The sequence below is a fragment of the Scheffersomyces stipitis genome, chromosome 5 (assembly GCF_000209165.1).
Source record: "Scheffersomyces stipitis CBS 6054 chromosome 5, complete sequence".
Taxonomy (NCBI): Eukaryota; Fungi; Ascomycota; class Pichiomycetes; order Serinales; family Debaryomycetaceae; genus Scheffersomyces; species Scheffersomyces stipitis.
The window spans coordinates 360,752-375,503 of NC_009045.1; the positions used below are offsets into that span (position 1 = coordinate 360,752).

The 14,752-nt window shown below is 39.6% G+C and overlaps 4 protein-coding genes across 4 annotated transcripts; 3 read left to right on the forward strand and 1 right to left on the reverse strand. All coding sequences in view use genetic code 12, as the record gives it.

Moving 5' to 3' along the window:
- Positions 1-561: 561 nt before the first annotated feature.
- Positions 562-2,098, forward strand: PICST_84007 (predicted protein; the record flags this gene model as incomplete). The annotated part of the gene is made up of 3 exons (XM_001384692.1): positions 562-902; positions 951-1,514; positions 1,551-2,098. The coding sequence occupies exons 1-3, from the start codon at positions 695-697 to the stop codon at positions 2,096-2,098; spliced, it is 1,320 nt and encodes a 439-aa protein (XP_001384729.2). The 5' UTR covers positions 562-694.
- A 562-nt stretch (positions 2,099-2,660) lies between these two features.
- On the forward strand, positions 2,661-3,770 carry ROX3 (RNA polymerase II holoenzyme/mediator subunit; the record flags this gene model as incomplete). The annotated part of the gene is made up of 2 exons (XM_001384693.1): positions 2,661-2,724; positions 2,972-3,770. 2 exons carry the CDS (start codon positions 2,661-2,663, stop codon positions 3,427-3,429), a joined length of 522 nt encoding a protein of 173 aa, XP_001384730.2. The 3' UTR covers positions 3,430-3,770.
- A 186-nt stretch (positions 3,771-3,956) lies between these two features.
- Positions 3,957-11,936, reverse strand: FMP27 (mitochondrial protein; the record flags this gene model as incomplete). Its single annotated transcript, XM_001385048.1, is given in 7 exon segments — positions 3,957-4,700; positions 4,767-5,409; positions 5,437-10,193; positions 10,211-10,279; positions 10,293-11,159; positions 11,178-11,437; positions 11,567-11,936. 7 exon segments carry the CDS (start codon positions 11,934-11,936, stop codon positions 3,957-3,959), a joined length of 7,710 nt encoding a protein of 2,569 aa, XP_001385085.2.
- Positions 11,937-13,508: 1,572 nt separating this feature from the next.
- PICST_83982 (60S ribosomal protein L32) lies at positions 13,509-14,598 on the forward strand. Its single transcript, XM_001384694.1, has 2 exons — positions 13,509-13,522; positions 14,078-14,598. Coding segments are annotated over exons 1-2 (396 nt in total). The 5' UTR covers positions 13,509-13,521; the 3' UTR covers positions 14,473-14,598.
- Positions 14,599-14,752: the final 154 nt, after the last annotated feature.

The window sequence follows — 14,752 nt, forward strand, 5'->3', positions numbered from 1 at the left end:
AGAAGACTAACATTTTCTTGAAGTAGAACATATTACAAGAAGTTGACAAATTTGTTGCCACGGCTAAGTTCATATTCACATAACTTACCCCTAAAATCCACTTCTACTGAAATGACAACATCTCCTATTCAATTCGCCGCATTATCATTGTTGAAGGTTGCTTAACGACACTATCTTACCATCCAATTTGAATTAGATGTAGCAAGTGTGTCTCTTCTTCATCAATTTTCATTGTAGACAAGGGACTCTTTTCACCAAATTTTTATTTCCTACCAGTACCAGTACCACCACAATCAATATTAACATTCAATTACCAGCATATACTGTATCTTTTCTCTCTTTCGTCACCGCCGACACACTTGCTTCCATCAGCTACCAATATGTATAGTCAGCCTCCTGCACTCAGACCAAGGAGCTCGCAAAAAAAAATTTTCAAGACACAAGCTACATTAAAACAATTTTATAAGCGGATATTAGAACTAAGATCCTAAGAAGTCTTTCTCCACAAGCATCTCCCGGCAGTAACAACACCTCGGGATCCTATACAGCAACCAGCTACACGTTTCATACACGTAGACTAGTTTGAATCGCTGGACATAAAGTCTTTCTGATTCATATATTTTTCAGTTTCCTATTTAGATACTGAATTTTTCAGATTTTTCACTTAGTACAGAGAAAACCAACCGATTGCACCATGGCTCCACCTAAGAAAACTGTGAAGATGGACTTGGGCTCCTTCTTGGCCGATGACTCGCTCGGCGGAGGTTCCTGGGCCGACGAGGAAGTAGACATGTCTTCCATTGCTGTTGCTTCTGCCAACGCTGCTCCAGCACGTGAGCTGTTTGGCTCGAGCTCTGGATTTGGCAGAGATTCCGGCTTCGGTAGAGAAGGAGGTTTCGGAGGTAGAGACGGCGGTTTCGGTGGAAGAGAAGGAGGTTTCGGTGGAAGAGAGGGAGGTTTTGACGAAAGAAGAGAGAGAAAGGAGTTCCCCATTCCTGACCAACCACCTTACCGTGCCAGAGTAGGCAATTTACCTTGGGAATTGACTGAAGATGATGTGGTCAGACATTTTGAAGACAGAATGCAAGCCGAAGATATCATCTCCGAAGTGAAGTTACCTCAAGATAGAGACACTGGTAGATTGAAGGGATTTGCCTTTGTCACTTTCAATGAGAGAGACGCTTTGGAAGATGCTTTGCAATTGAATTTGTCCGATTTTAACGGCAGAAAGATCTTTGTCAATGTCGCTGCTCCACAGAGAGACTTCGATGGTGAGTGGAAGAGAGGTTCCGGAGTCGGAGGTGGAAGAACCGGAGAAGACGAACCGGAATTGGACTGGGGTTCGGCCAGAAACACCAGAGCATCTTTACCTCCTAGAGAAAGATCAGACAGAGGAGACAGACCCGACAGAGGAGACAGACCAGAAAGAACTCCCAGAAAAGAAGAACCAGATCTCGACTGGGGTTCGGCCAGACACTCTCAGGCTACCTTACCTCCAAGAGAAAGATCTAACCGTGACAGACCAGACAGAGCTGATAGACCAGAAAGAGTCGAAAGACCCAAAAAGGAAGAACCAGAATTGGACTGGGGCTCCGCCAGAACTACCCACGCCACTTTACCACCCAGAGAAAGATCCAATAGAGACCGTGGTGACAGACCTGAAAGAGGCGACAGACCTGAGAGAGGTGAAAGACCACAAAGAAAGCAAGAGCCCGAGTTCGACTGGGGTTCGGCCAGAAGTGGAGCTGGAGGTTTGCCTCCAAGGGAAAAGTCGTTCAGATCCGACCGTCCTAAGAAGCAAGAGCCATCCTTGGACTGGAAGAGAGGTCAAGCCTTGCCTGCTAAGACCAAAGCCAGCTCCACCGGTGGAAGCAAGCAACAGAAGAAAGACGATAAGAAGGAAGAACCAAAGCCTCAAAAGTCGTCCTTCAGCGTGTTGGCTGTTGAGGGAGATTCGGACGAAGAAGAAAAGGACGAAGAACCAGTTTCCCAGCCAACGGAGGAAGCTTCCACTGAAACTGGTTTGGAATCTGCCACAGCCAACTTGTCCGTTCAAGAAACAAAGGACAGCGAGGGCTGGGAAGTTGTTGGCAAGTAATTGCATAACATCTACTTGCATTTATCTTTCCCATTGCACTAATCATCTACTCATCATTTAGATTTCTCTAATAGAGGGAGACCTTCTTCGTAATCACCTAGACTTTGTTTGGGACGTTGCAGACTTGTATAGATATTCATCTTTCTTCGGCTATGTGTTTAATTGTATGTTGTTACGAAAGGAATGTAGAGATCTTGCCGTAGTATTTCTACGTATTATTTTCCGGTAGTCTTGCTGTATTTGTCTTTTATTTACTTTTCATTTTGCACCCATTTAAGTGCGTCAACTGCGACTGAGCGATAAATCTACTGAGGTTATAAATGTATAGATACACCAAAATACCAAAATGAAATGAATTTGATATTGTAGAGGTAATAATATTGCTTGCATTGGGTAAATATATTAGTTATTCCTGACTTCAAAATTTTGTACAGTTGATATTGCTGTATATCTCTTGCACCCAAACTACTGGCAAGTTTATGTGTGGTAGCGCGACTTGAAATTTAGAATTTAATAATCTAACCAAAGAATTTTCAATATCAACTCTCTTCAGTCAGCAGCAATGGTGAACGACAACTATAATACAGCCGAGGGCATCGACAGCTATTACTTGGTGAATCTGAAACGTATGTAAAGAGCATTTACTTTTGAAGAATATGAAACTATGATAATTCAATTCTATAATGTCTTCTGAACAACTTGTACTGAAGATTAAGTATTCAAAGAATTGTGTTCTTGACCTATCACTGTCTTATTTTGTATATGTAATGAATAAGACCGAAAATAGATCCAGTTAATATTGTGTATTTCTTATTCTTAATGCCATTCCATTTATGATGTTTGTCTTATTATAGCTTATACTAACATATATAGACAAATACAGCATTACCAGTCCGTCCCCACTCGACAACTTATTGGTTCTTTATGGACTTGAGCCTATTGCAAAATCATTAGCTAGAACAAATGCCGATGGTTCGAAAGGAGTGAAGTTGAGAAAGTCATATAAAAATCACATTCAAGATTTGCCTGGAAAGCATCAAATAGTAGGAGGTCAGAAACCTATACCAGCAGGTTTGTTGGATCCTATGGTAGCCCAGGCTCCCGACATCATCAAAGAGTTGGATCCGGAGTTATTGAGCCGCGGGTTGAGGTTTGAGAAGACTCCCATCAACGGTATTCCTGGTTTCAATACAGCAGATCTTGCTATAAACGACCAGCATACCTTGATGAGAGGTGATGATATGTCAGAAAACGACGAGTTTGGAGCTAGAAGAAGCAAGAGAAAGAAGAAGGCACAAAACGGCACAGATTCAAAGAGACAGCACATATGAGACGAGGCTGAAGAATGTACCCATTACTATAATTGTAATAGCAGATTTTGTACAATTATAGTAGTATCTCTACTATTCTAAGGTATGAAGTGAATTCTACAAGATCTAGCTTGATACTATGTTAAGAAGGCTTTTCATAATGATTAACGATACTTTCCTATTTCTGCCAGCATCACTGAAATACAGCTACAGCATACCTTTACTTTTCAACATACTCAACTAAATATAGATTCAGTTGACAGACAGTTCAAACGGGATAGATATAGGACGTCGATAACTACATATTACGTTGATTAATAGTGGTTGACTTACTCGCCAAATTATTAATAATTATAATACATAATATACAATGTGTAGTTCATCTGAATGAAATGAGATTCACTTCTATCAGTAGTATCGGTTAACTTGAGTCTCTTCAGATCTCTCATTCCACTTTCTCTGGTCAAAAATATCATGCGGCTAACATTTGATGGCGACGTTGATACCTTGTTTTTACGAATCGTGATATTTTTTGTTTGAGTGAAGTTTCAATCAGTAATTGAATGGTGTAAACTCCTTATTGGATTCAATATCTTTTTCAGTTTCTTCTTTTTGACGCTTAGCTTATTCTTCAACACTCTGCCACTATGATGAAGTAACGTTCTTATGACTAACTTCTCTAACATCTTAGAAACTTCCAAGAAAGAAACCACTCTTCTTTCTATGACAAACTCGGGTATGTCGATAAGCAAGTCTTCAACATTCAATAAGCGTAAGATCCCACTATCGAGCTTTATAGATATCATTAGTGAAAGCGGGTTAACGCTAAGCGAAACAATGGAAATATACTTCTTCGATCGATCTATCATTTCCACAATTTGATCCTGCTGTTCACTATCATTGTCTGAATTAAATGACTCGGTTAATCGGGTGCTAACACGGTCCCTGTTTCTTAGATTGCTTAGATTAGCACTTCCGGAACTTTCATCCAATGCAGTATCAAGGAATGTCACACTACGTTGTTGTCCCTGTACTATATCAGGGCTATTCTCTCTTCCCTTGTCATCCAATAGACTACTAGCTGCCTTCATCTTAAGAAGTGGGCTGTCGCGTACAGTATGCTCCTCGTCTGTTCTGAAGATGAAACTGGTCAACTTCTCTCCTGTATGCTCATCTAGTCTTATACTCAATGGTTTGGATGTGATATCCAATTTTTCGATAATCTTAATCCCACCAACAGATCTATTCATTGTCCAGTCAACTGTCATTAAACTACCTCGAGCCGACTTTGACTCCTGTTTGCTTGACCGATCTTCATATCTATCATTCTTTTGCAATTTTCTATGGTCTTCCTCGACGTAAGGTTCTAAGAAACTTGGATACACTGCCTCAGGCAAGAGGTTGTATCCCTTGAGCATTCCAATTTCAATTCTGTTCACATCAGAACCATTTTCATAAACAGTTCTTCTGTACTTTCCGTGAGTCAATTCAAGATCCAAAATCGGTGTTCGGTCATTTTCAAGCATATGTAATACAATCTGGTCAGCTCTGATATCCCAGAACGCCTTGGAATCATTTGAACCCTCTTGAGTATTATCACCAGTAAGAAGTGTCTTCAACATTAGATATATTTCCGCCAACACTTCCTCCCTTTCCAAGTTAAGAATAAGGTCATTATTTAAGTCTTCATTAGACATCCTTCCTTGTCTGAAACTATAGTTTCTATTCAAGAAATACATCATCATGTAGTTGTTGTGCAAAGTCACCAAGCGATCATGCAATGAGCTCAAGTCCTGGAAATCGACTGAGAATTTCAATGCCTCCAAACGATTGCTTAAATTCTTGCTCATAGGCTCACTGTAGAAGAATAAGCTGAACACAATCATATACAAGGTAAAGTATTGTTCAGAGGTGGATGTTATCACTAGTTTTGGGATTTCAACAGAAAATTTATCCACCGCACCTGTACTTCCAGATGCTATATGTCTCGTAATATCGTCACTGGCTGAATTGGGGTCATCATTCAACAGCTCCAAATCATTGATTCTGGTCAATGTAGTTCCCAACGGCTTTGACTGTTCGTGTAAGACCATCATCAGCATATTCTCTACCAAAAGATTATCTTCTTTAGCCCATTTTCCACTTTTGCAGACTTCAATGGCAAGCCATGGGGGCCAATTTGAAGTTGATCCATAAGTATTGTGATCTAGAATTATCTTGTCAGCCACAAGAATGTCTTTATCTAGAACGAAAATTTCGGCATCATTAAGCATTACCCCAATACGGTTGGTAAGCTCCTTTGGATGAAGAACAAGACTTGAGCTGGCCTTATCTACCACAGATACTAGCTTGGCTTTTATACTAGGAGCAGCAATTACCACTAATGAATCTGGATAATCATCACTTTGCAACTGAATCTGTGGTGATATAATCTCAATGAAATAGTCTTCTGTAACACTTTCGTTGACAGAATGCTTACGAAGCAATTCATCAAATTTATGGAGCCCCCTTGGATTTTCCTCGTGTGTGTGATCTTCTGTCTTGATTTTCTCAATTAGATTTGAAATAAATGAGCGGTTATCAGATGATAAGCGATCGCTAGTATCTATCAATTCTTGCAAAGTACTAATAGCATCGTAAGACATGAACTTTTTCAAACTCTGTAGGAGCTTCACGAAATGAATGTATCTGAGGAAACAATTTCTACTATCTAGGTTCCACTTCAAATTCATCCCCACTAGTATGAATTTATTGTGAAAGTTTTCGTTCGATTCGGTAGACAAAGAGCAAACCAGAGCCTTCCTTTTCTCAACTTTCCAGCTTCTCTTGGTATGCGATATTTCGTTGTGCAAGAATTCGATTCTGTCAGTCAAGTACTTTGTTGATTCTTTTTTTCTCTCGTTGTGCTCCACTTGTTTCTCTAACTGCCTGATTCTATCCTCAAGCACCTCAATCTGGGGCTGATAGATATTCTGAGAGTTGAGGAAGCATTCATGATTGTGTTCATTTCCAAACACCTGATACTTCCCAATATCTATATTGTCGGTCTGTGTGTCGCGATTGTATGTAAACTTCTTTGAATATAGCAAAGGGTATACATCGAATTTGCGAGCACAATTACTTAGAGATGCGTAGAAACACTCTTTATAGTCTTCTAAATCAAACCATCGCTTGTCACCATCGAATATATTATAGCTGGACTCCTTGTCATTATATGCTTTCTCGGTGTTGTAAAGATCGTTCACAAAACCACATTGAATCACTCTCAAGTCAATTTTGGAAAGGTGTACTTCTCCAACATTGAAATTCATCTTCGATATCTTGTCGTTTCTAGCCAAACTTTCATGTACTACAATTCGGGGTTCTTTTCTCAGATGTAAGTCCACTAAAAAGTGGTCAATTTTAGCTCGTAGTCCAACGCATTGAACCAAATCTGAAGTATCTGGGCCCATAGTTTCTTCTCGATACATATGTGTTAAAAACAACAGCTTCAAGTTGAACAAATACTTATTTGTGAAAAGATGTTGCGAAAACTTCATTGGTTTCTTCTTAACACCAAACATTTTTCCTTTTCTAACTGGAAGCATCAAATTACTGGCGAAAAGCGACCACCAATGGAAGAAGTGTCTAAAAGTTCCTGGTGTTAAGTGAATAGTATTGTAACTAGAATCGTTGTTTGCAACTAGTGAAATAGCCATATGGATATAATCACTTCTAAACCCCTTATAGGAGTCATGTCCCTCTGTAGTATATTTTGGATTGAAGAGTCTCAAATCGTAATGATGTCGCAGCTCTTGAGTTCTTTTACCAAGTTTGTCTTTTCTTTCTAGTAGAAATCCGACGGTGAAATGAACCCCACCACTTAAACTGACTACGTTCTTATCGAAAACATAATGTCTGTATTCCTTTGAAGATGGAGATGAGGAAAGTTCGTCCAAATTGTAACCATGACATGAAGTAATAAATTTGTTTGAATCAGGCAAGTATATAGCCTTAGAACTATCCCTTGTCCAAGCAAGTAATGGAGCAGACAAATAATTGGGGATATAGAATGATAACTTCTCTGATGTAATATCAAAAAACTTGTTCAGATCATTATTTTCATTAATCTTCCAAACGACATTCTTACGAAAAGACAAAACAAATCCGTTTCCCATATCAAACAAGTTATAAGGATCTCTGGAGCCTTTGAATGCGATTTCCAAGTTTTTCTTTGCCAAAAAATGGCATTTCCCATGAAGAACGAGTCTTAGTTTATCCCAGAATCCTAACTTGACAGAAGGATCCACAGGTGGTTTAGAGAACTGGTCAAAGTTCAACATGAATTGCTGAATTGCAAATTGATACGACTGACCCCACATGAATCTTGTAGGATATTCAGAATTGAAATTGCACTCCAAATCAGTGTAGACTTTGACAGAAGATAACGATTTCTGAATTTCTACGAAGTGGTACTTCTGGTTTGCTTGAGTGATTGAATGAGGTGTCAATGGAACAATTGAGCTTCTAACATTCTCAATGGAAGTAATTAAATCCTCGGCGATCACCAAATAGCCGGTCATGGTCAAACTTGGAACTGTTTTATCTCTGCTTTGAGGAACATGCACAAGAGGGATTGGGTAGTCACGTAGATGCATTCTCAATTCCTTCAACTTCAAATTTAAATGCAGTTGAAGATTCAAAGAGTAGCGTGTATCTTTGGGAACTCCCTGTCCCATTTCATATAGAAACGAAGAGCAATCCCTGTCGAACTTGCTGATTGTCAAATCAAATTGCTCCATCTTTACCAGCAAAAGTGGAGCTTCTAGAGGATAAGGCTGAAAGTTCTCGTGGAAGGATCTGTCTAGATTGGCTTCATTTCCATAAAGGTACTTCCTATTCAAGGATATTTCGTTTTCGAGTTTACCCTTGAATATGTTTACCTTTCGGATCCAAGACCTAGATATGTTTTGTCTCAAGTTGTACAACTTCTTAGCATAGGGCAAACCAGCTCGATCGCGAGCTTTAGTTGCAAAAAGAGAATACTGCTCTAGTCTTTTACGTTGTTCTAACAATCCTAGTTGATAGATCATATTCAATTCGGACTCAAAGGGATCGTCTTCCATATTGAATGAGACTCTGTTAGACTTGATGTTGGTCTTGGGCAACTCTTTTACCTTCATTTCCTTAGGGTAGATTACTTCAGCCCTCTTGTTAGACTCTTCCTTTAGGCATTTTACTAGGTACTTCGCGATTTTGAAGTTTGCGCTAATATTGTCAAATAAACGGTGTGCTACAAATCCATATGGCTGGGTAAACCTTATGTTGTCTGTATCGACAGAAACCTTGTGATCTGCCAACGGATCATCAACTCGAAGTTTAAGTGAATCAACACAGACTATTCTACACCAGTTCCCTTTTGAAAAAGGAGAATCTGTCAGAGCCCTGATGAAGTGATTATCCACCACAACCATACCACTTTGTACAAGGAGGCTGGTTGTAAAAGCTTGTACTCTGAAGTTGTGATCTTCATTAAGCTTTAATATAACATCCAATGAAGACAAATGGAATTGGAATTGGAGCAAGTCCTTTATACTACGAGTCCTTCTTGTCATTGGTGTCAATCCCACGCTTGAAAATTGTACCAAATCCTTCTTAAGTTTCGTTTTCACCATTCTAATTGGCATTATGACAAACTCTCTTAGCACATAGATTGCTCCAAGTACTGTGAACAATTTATACTTGTCATAATTGACTTTAATATTGTCTATGTTCACATCCAATTTCAAGTTTTTCTCCCCGCTAATATCTCTGATAGCACTCACCTTGATCTTGGTAGAGGGCATAGTGGTCAACGAATTGTATTTGTGAGGCTTCCCTTCTAATTCTGTCAATGTAGAAGTAGTTAAGTTGGAGAAACTGGCACCTAAGCTCCAATACGTAGATTTGTCAACAAAAGACGTAAGCGTTTCCAGTGAAGCAGTGCTTGACGTAGATTGATAGAACGAGTCAGAATCACCAAGGTCAGATTCATTCTTGAATAAGTTTCCAAGGGAAATGGATATGTTGTCACATTTCATACGCAAATTCCGAAGCTTGTGTGAATCAGTCAGGTAGTCGTCTTCCAACCCGCTTCCTTCAGTGCTGTGTAATAAATCCTTAGGAATAACTACTGATCTAGAGCCCAAAATAATTGTCAAAGAAGATAAATTAAATTGTGCTTCAATGATCCAGGAGGGAAGATATTTGAATATTCTATCCTCTAATGAGGAAGTCTTTCGCGAAAGTGACATTGCTGATTTGCGAATCACGTTGTATCTGATTGTATCTATTTGGGAATTCAAGGAAAGATTGAGCACACCTATGTTCAAGTCTTGTTCTACTATTCTCGTGATATCTTTTAACACGGTATGAACTCCAAGCAAAACGTCTATGTTAGAAGCATCAGTCACAAAGTCGTTCACATCAAGATGAGATTTCACTCGTAAGTTCTTTAAGATCTCCAAATGTAGCATAATGGATTTCATCAGAACAATTTCAGTCTTTATTGAGTCCTGATTGTCCGTCGCGACTTGAGAAATATACTTCCCATGGTACGTTACAGATGGGTGAAGTACATGACACTTTGAGTCGTAATTCCTGGAAGCAGTAGTTAAAAGACGGAAATCCAACATGGAGTAGCTGAAGTTCAACAATTGGATCTTGTTGGTGCCTGGGTTATGATGGCGAATGATAAATCTCGGCTGTTCTATCACAAAATTTGTATCTAATCGAGGATAGTAATCATTAAGTAATTGAAACAATCTCTCTTGTAAATATACACCCTGGGGTTCTTCTTCTGGTTCCGGTGATTGACTTTTGGGTGAATCCTCCACTCTGGTATTGTCTTCGTCTTCGTCTTCTACTTCGCAACCTTCTTCAGTGAACTGGTAATTAGGAGCTGTAGAATCTTCATTTTTCTGAAGATTCCTAAGCTTTTGCAATTGCAAGAGCTTTCGTAACAATACCAAGTTGTAGAATATTTCACTTACTTGTACTGTCGTCAAGTCTAGAACAGGGTTACTAGCAGATGAATAGAACTCCAAGACACAATCCTTGAAGCCTCTGCCTCGGACCAAATGGTCAAAAATGTTACCCTTGTGGGTGAAGGAAAAGTTGGGAATGTTCAAGATTTCATCAGAAGATTTCCCAAGGACACCAGTATCCATTTTAGATAATGTTGAGAAGTTAAGCTTCAACAATTGAAAAGACAACGTCGAATGGAAGGGAAAGTCTTTATTTTGATCGAAAAGAACATCGAAGCCTGCTGAGTGCATTTCGATCACGGTGAAGTTGAAAGAAACCGATTTGACCTGCAAATCTAAGCACGAAAGTGGTGTTTCTCTATTGAAGTATTCTTCAAAGTTTTGATTATGCGCCATTGAAGCAAACGGAATATCGTTGAAAATCAAGTTCTCTGCGTGTATCGATACTTCATTCAATGCTGAATGGATTTTAGTGTGAATGTTCGATAGTTTCTTAAGCAACCGCTTCTGTCGTTCCCTTGTATTGCTTGCAGTATTGTTTTTTGACGACGTTTCCAGCACTTCGTCTTCAACCGAATCGCAAAATATACTCAAGCACGCTTTTGTTATAGCAAATACATTAATACGTGGCTCGTTGACAAACATCTTTAACTTAATATTGTCGAGCTGACCACTTGTCAAGTCTATCAGAAACGTCTGGTGGAATCTAAAAGTCGAAATTGAGATGGGGCTCTTCTTGAATTGGTCCTTATTGTCGTCGTCGACTTCATTTGTGTTGGACAATGTCTGTGAGAAATTGTTGAAGAGGACATCGAACTGTAGCTTAATCTTCTCAGTATAACGTTTACTGTATCTGGACTGAAGAGTCAATCGCAAATAGTCCAAGCCTGAAGTGTGTTTATCTGAAGTGTGAACAAAAGTGTGACGGAACTCGATATCGACTTTTGGAATGTGGCGAACAAGAAAACGAACTACAATTCTGCCAAAGTAGTTCTTGGGAAATACCATTAGCTTATCGACACGTTCTATTTCGAGCTCGTCTTCAGGAATTGGTGATAATTCTGGAAGTGGTATGACTCCAGCAGTTGAAAGTGAGGTACCTGAAGCTGAAGAAGAAGTAGAAGTTCGCTTTCGAAGAGTACGTCTATTACTACTGTTTGTTCGCTTATTAATGTTGTTGTTTATGATGTTGCTGTCATCTCTGTCCTTGTTGTTATTGATAATGGAATCGTCTGTCTTCTTTTCTTTTTGTTTCTTGTCTTCCGTTTGTATCTTTGTCAAGTTAAGCCCATCTACAATGATCATTCTGGAGTTACCCCAGAGCCAGAAACGAACCGATCTGATTTCTATCTTTAGCTGTCGCAATTCGAGCGTTATGCCGTTGAACAGAATCCCATTGTTGAGGGTGACCGAGCTGAGATGGAAGCCGGTGATGAGATACACAAGATGCCACCATACTAGCCACGCAACAATGAACCCTGTGAGCCCATAGACTACGGAGTAGTCCGATAGGGAGATGGCCATTGCTCAAGCTTACAGAAATACAGCAGCGTATACGAGCAGCAGCGTCGAGTGAGCGAGTGTGTTGGAAGAATGTTGAAGTGATAGTGAAATTTATCAGTATCGAACTATTGTGGAATATCAGTGAAGATAACCAGCTTTGGGAGTGCGACTCTTGGATAATATAGAAGGATAGAATGAAATGGTTGGGCAAGAATTCCACAACCGCAATGTACTTTAGCACTACCTAAGGGCGAATGGCGGAGAATGAGTTTGTGCTAATGGTGCTGGCTGTTGAGTTTATTTGGCTAGCATTCTCGGATATTTTCATCTCCCGCTATAACCTAATTTGTATGATGGGGCGAAATGTGCCAAATGTAAATAGACTGCACTTCTTGTATGTAGAACGGCGATGATATGGCGAGACAAGATGGGAACCATTTACGAGATTCGATTACAGAAATACAGAAGAGGCAATTCGGCAGTTTCTACATTTGCCATCAGTGGTAGATGTGTGGCTGATAGAGACAGACAGAAGTACCATGTAATTCGAGATTCTGAAGTCCAGATAATTAATAGTGAGAAATTGGTGGACTTCAGGAAGTCTGGCTACCGAGGTTGGCTTAACGATTACGGGCCTTGGTGAATCTGGTGAGTCGGCTGAGACAAGAAGAAATGAAACACAAAGAATGTCCAACGGTCCACAAACAGCTCAGTGTGGTTTTTCCTATAAACTTCAAGGTGTAAACCATTCAGCACCTGATCTCTATTTCTGTGTCTTGGCCCTGCTTATAGATAATGTATGGAAAATGTGAGCAGCCGCAATAGCCCACTTATGGAAATTACATAAATACGGCGATAGACACGCGGCGCTACCAGTTCGATAAGAAACAAAGAAGTTGCAACTTGTTGGTTATGGCCGATTACAGTGGGTAGCATACTAGATGTTCGTATGGCACTACATTTCTGTACTAGAAGAGCACCTTACTCTCCTTGATTCACTCTGTCACAAGTCTTCTGTCCGAAAGAGAGGGTGGGTCCATCATAGAACAAAGATTCCTTGCATACTACTATATTCTTCCACTGTTGCTTCCGCTACTGCTTCGACTACAGCTAAAGTCCCCCTCCACTACAACTCGCTAATTTGCTTGCTTCTGTCTTCATTTTTGCATTGATCCTTGGTGAAATGTGCACATTACGTCTTTCTGGGAGATCCTCTCCATGAAGTCAGATGGTCTACTTAGCTCATACAGTCCGATGAAGATCTCGAATCTGTTTTGTCACGTGTTGTGTGTTAGGGCTGTGACCTAGCTGTTCTAATTTTCCTGCATTTTCTGATTCTCATACATTTTACAACAATTTCTCCTGCACGCCTTTTAACTATGGGAGTTTCCATTCCTGTATTTTGGTGACCCTCAGTTCTCCTCCGTTCTCCATTCCCTCACTTCGCGAAACCCATCGACTAGGGGCAATAGAGCCGTCCTGCAGATACACTCCGCTAACAATTCTCATTCTGGCAGGCTCTGAAAAAAAAGTGAAAATTTTTAGGCAACTACTTCTACCACTATACTTGTTTTCTGTTCGATAGTATTAACGACCAACATCAAAAAGTATGTTAGATCCATATCCAAGTACAGGGGAAGTGATATAGAGACCAGCTGGACAACCAGCTTGTAGAAAGAAATAGAAGTCCGGCGAAGGAACGAAATCCAATGAGTCCATCACAATTCACATCATCGAGAAAGATCGAAGTAATGAGATAGAATCAGATTGAAATATTCAAGTACCAAAGCCGTCAAGATATCAATAGGAAGTAATAGAGTTTTAATGTCGTGCCAGACTTTCAATTAGTCGAAGTTAGATCAGACGAAGAGAGTTCAAGATAGTCAGTTTCTAATGAACTAGTGAACAATAATCGAGATGAAATCAACTGCTATGATCAGTGATGAGACATCAGACCAATGTTTCTTCGACAAGAGGTTGCCAACTTCATGTTCTCATTCAAGTCATAATTTTTGAATTAAATGTTCATTTCATATTTTCAAATTTTCCAATTCATCACTTCGTAAAGAATTTTCATTCAGCATGTACACCAACGTATATGAGGTCTTCTATATTCTAATCTGTACTCACAATCAAGTTAACAAAATACTAACATCATCTAGTGGCTGCTTCATTACCTCACCCAAAGATTGTTAAGAAATACAGCAAGACTTTCAAGAGACACCACTCTGACAGATACGCCAGAGTTTCTGAAAACTGGAGAAAGCAAAAGGGTATCGACTCTTGTGTCAGAAGAAGATTCAGAGGTACTATCCCACAACCAAACATTGGTTACGGTTCCAACAAGAGAACCAAGCACTTGACTCCATCTGGCCACAAGGTCTTCCTCGTCAAGAACGTTAAGGACTTGGACGTTTTGTTATTGCACACCAAGACCTACGCTGCTGAAATCGCCCACAACATCTCCGCTAAGAACAGAGTCGAAATTGTCGCCAAGGCCAAGAAGATTGGTGTCAAGGTTACCAACCCTAAGGGTAGAGTTGCTTTGGAAGCTTAAATTAGTTAAACTGGTTAATCATTATATTCATTTATTGTCATCTAACATGTTTTAATTAATTATGTGTTCTGGGTTCCTCTTCTTTTTTAATATATAAAAAGTTGTAAAATACATAGTCTTCAGAAGTGAGTTTGTAATAGTAGATATATTATATATCTGCCTGTAGTTCTTGAAGCCCAACTATTATGTCAACTTTGTCCTACTTGATGCAAGCTGATAGATATGATCACTAAAATGTAGGTAAAGCTAATAGATACGACAGCTACAATCAAGTCCAACT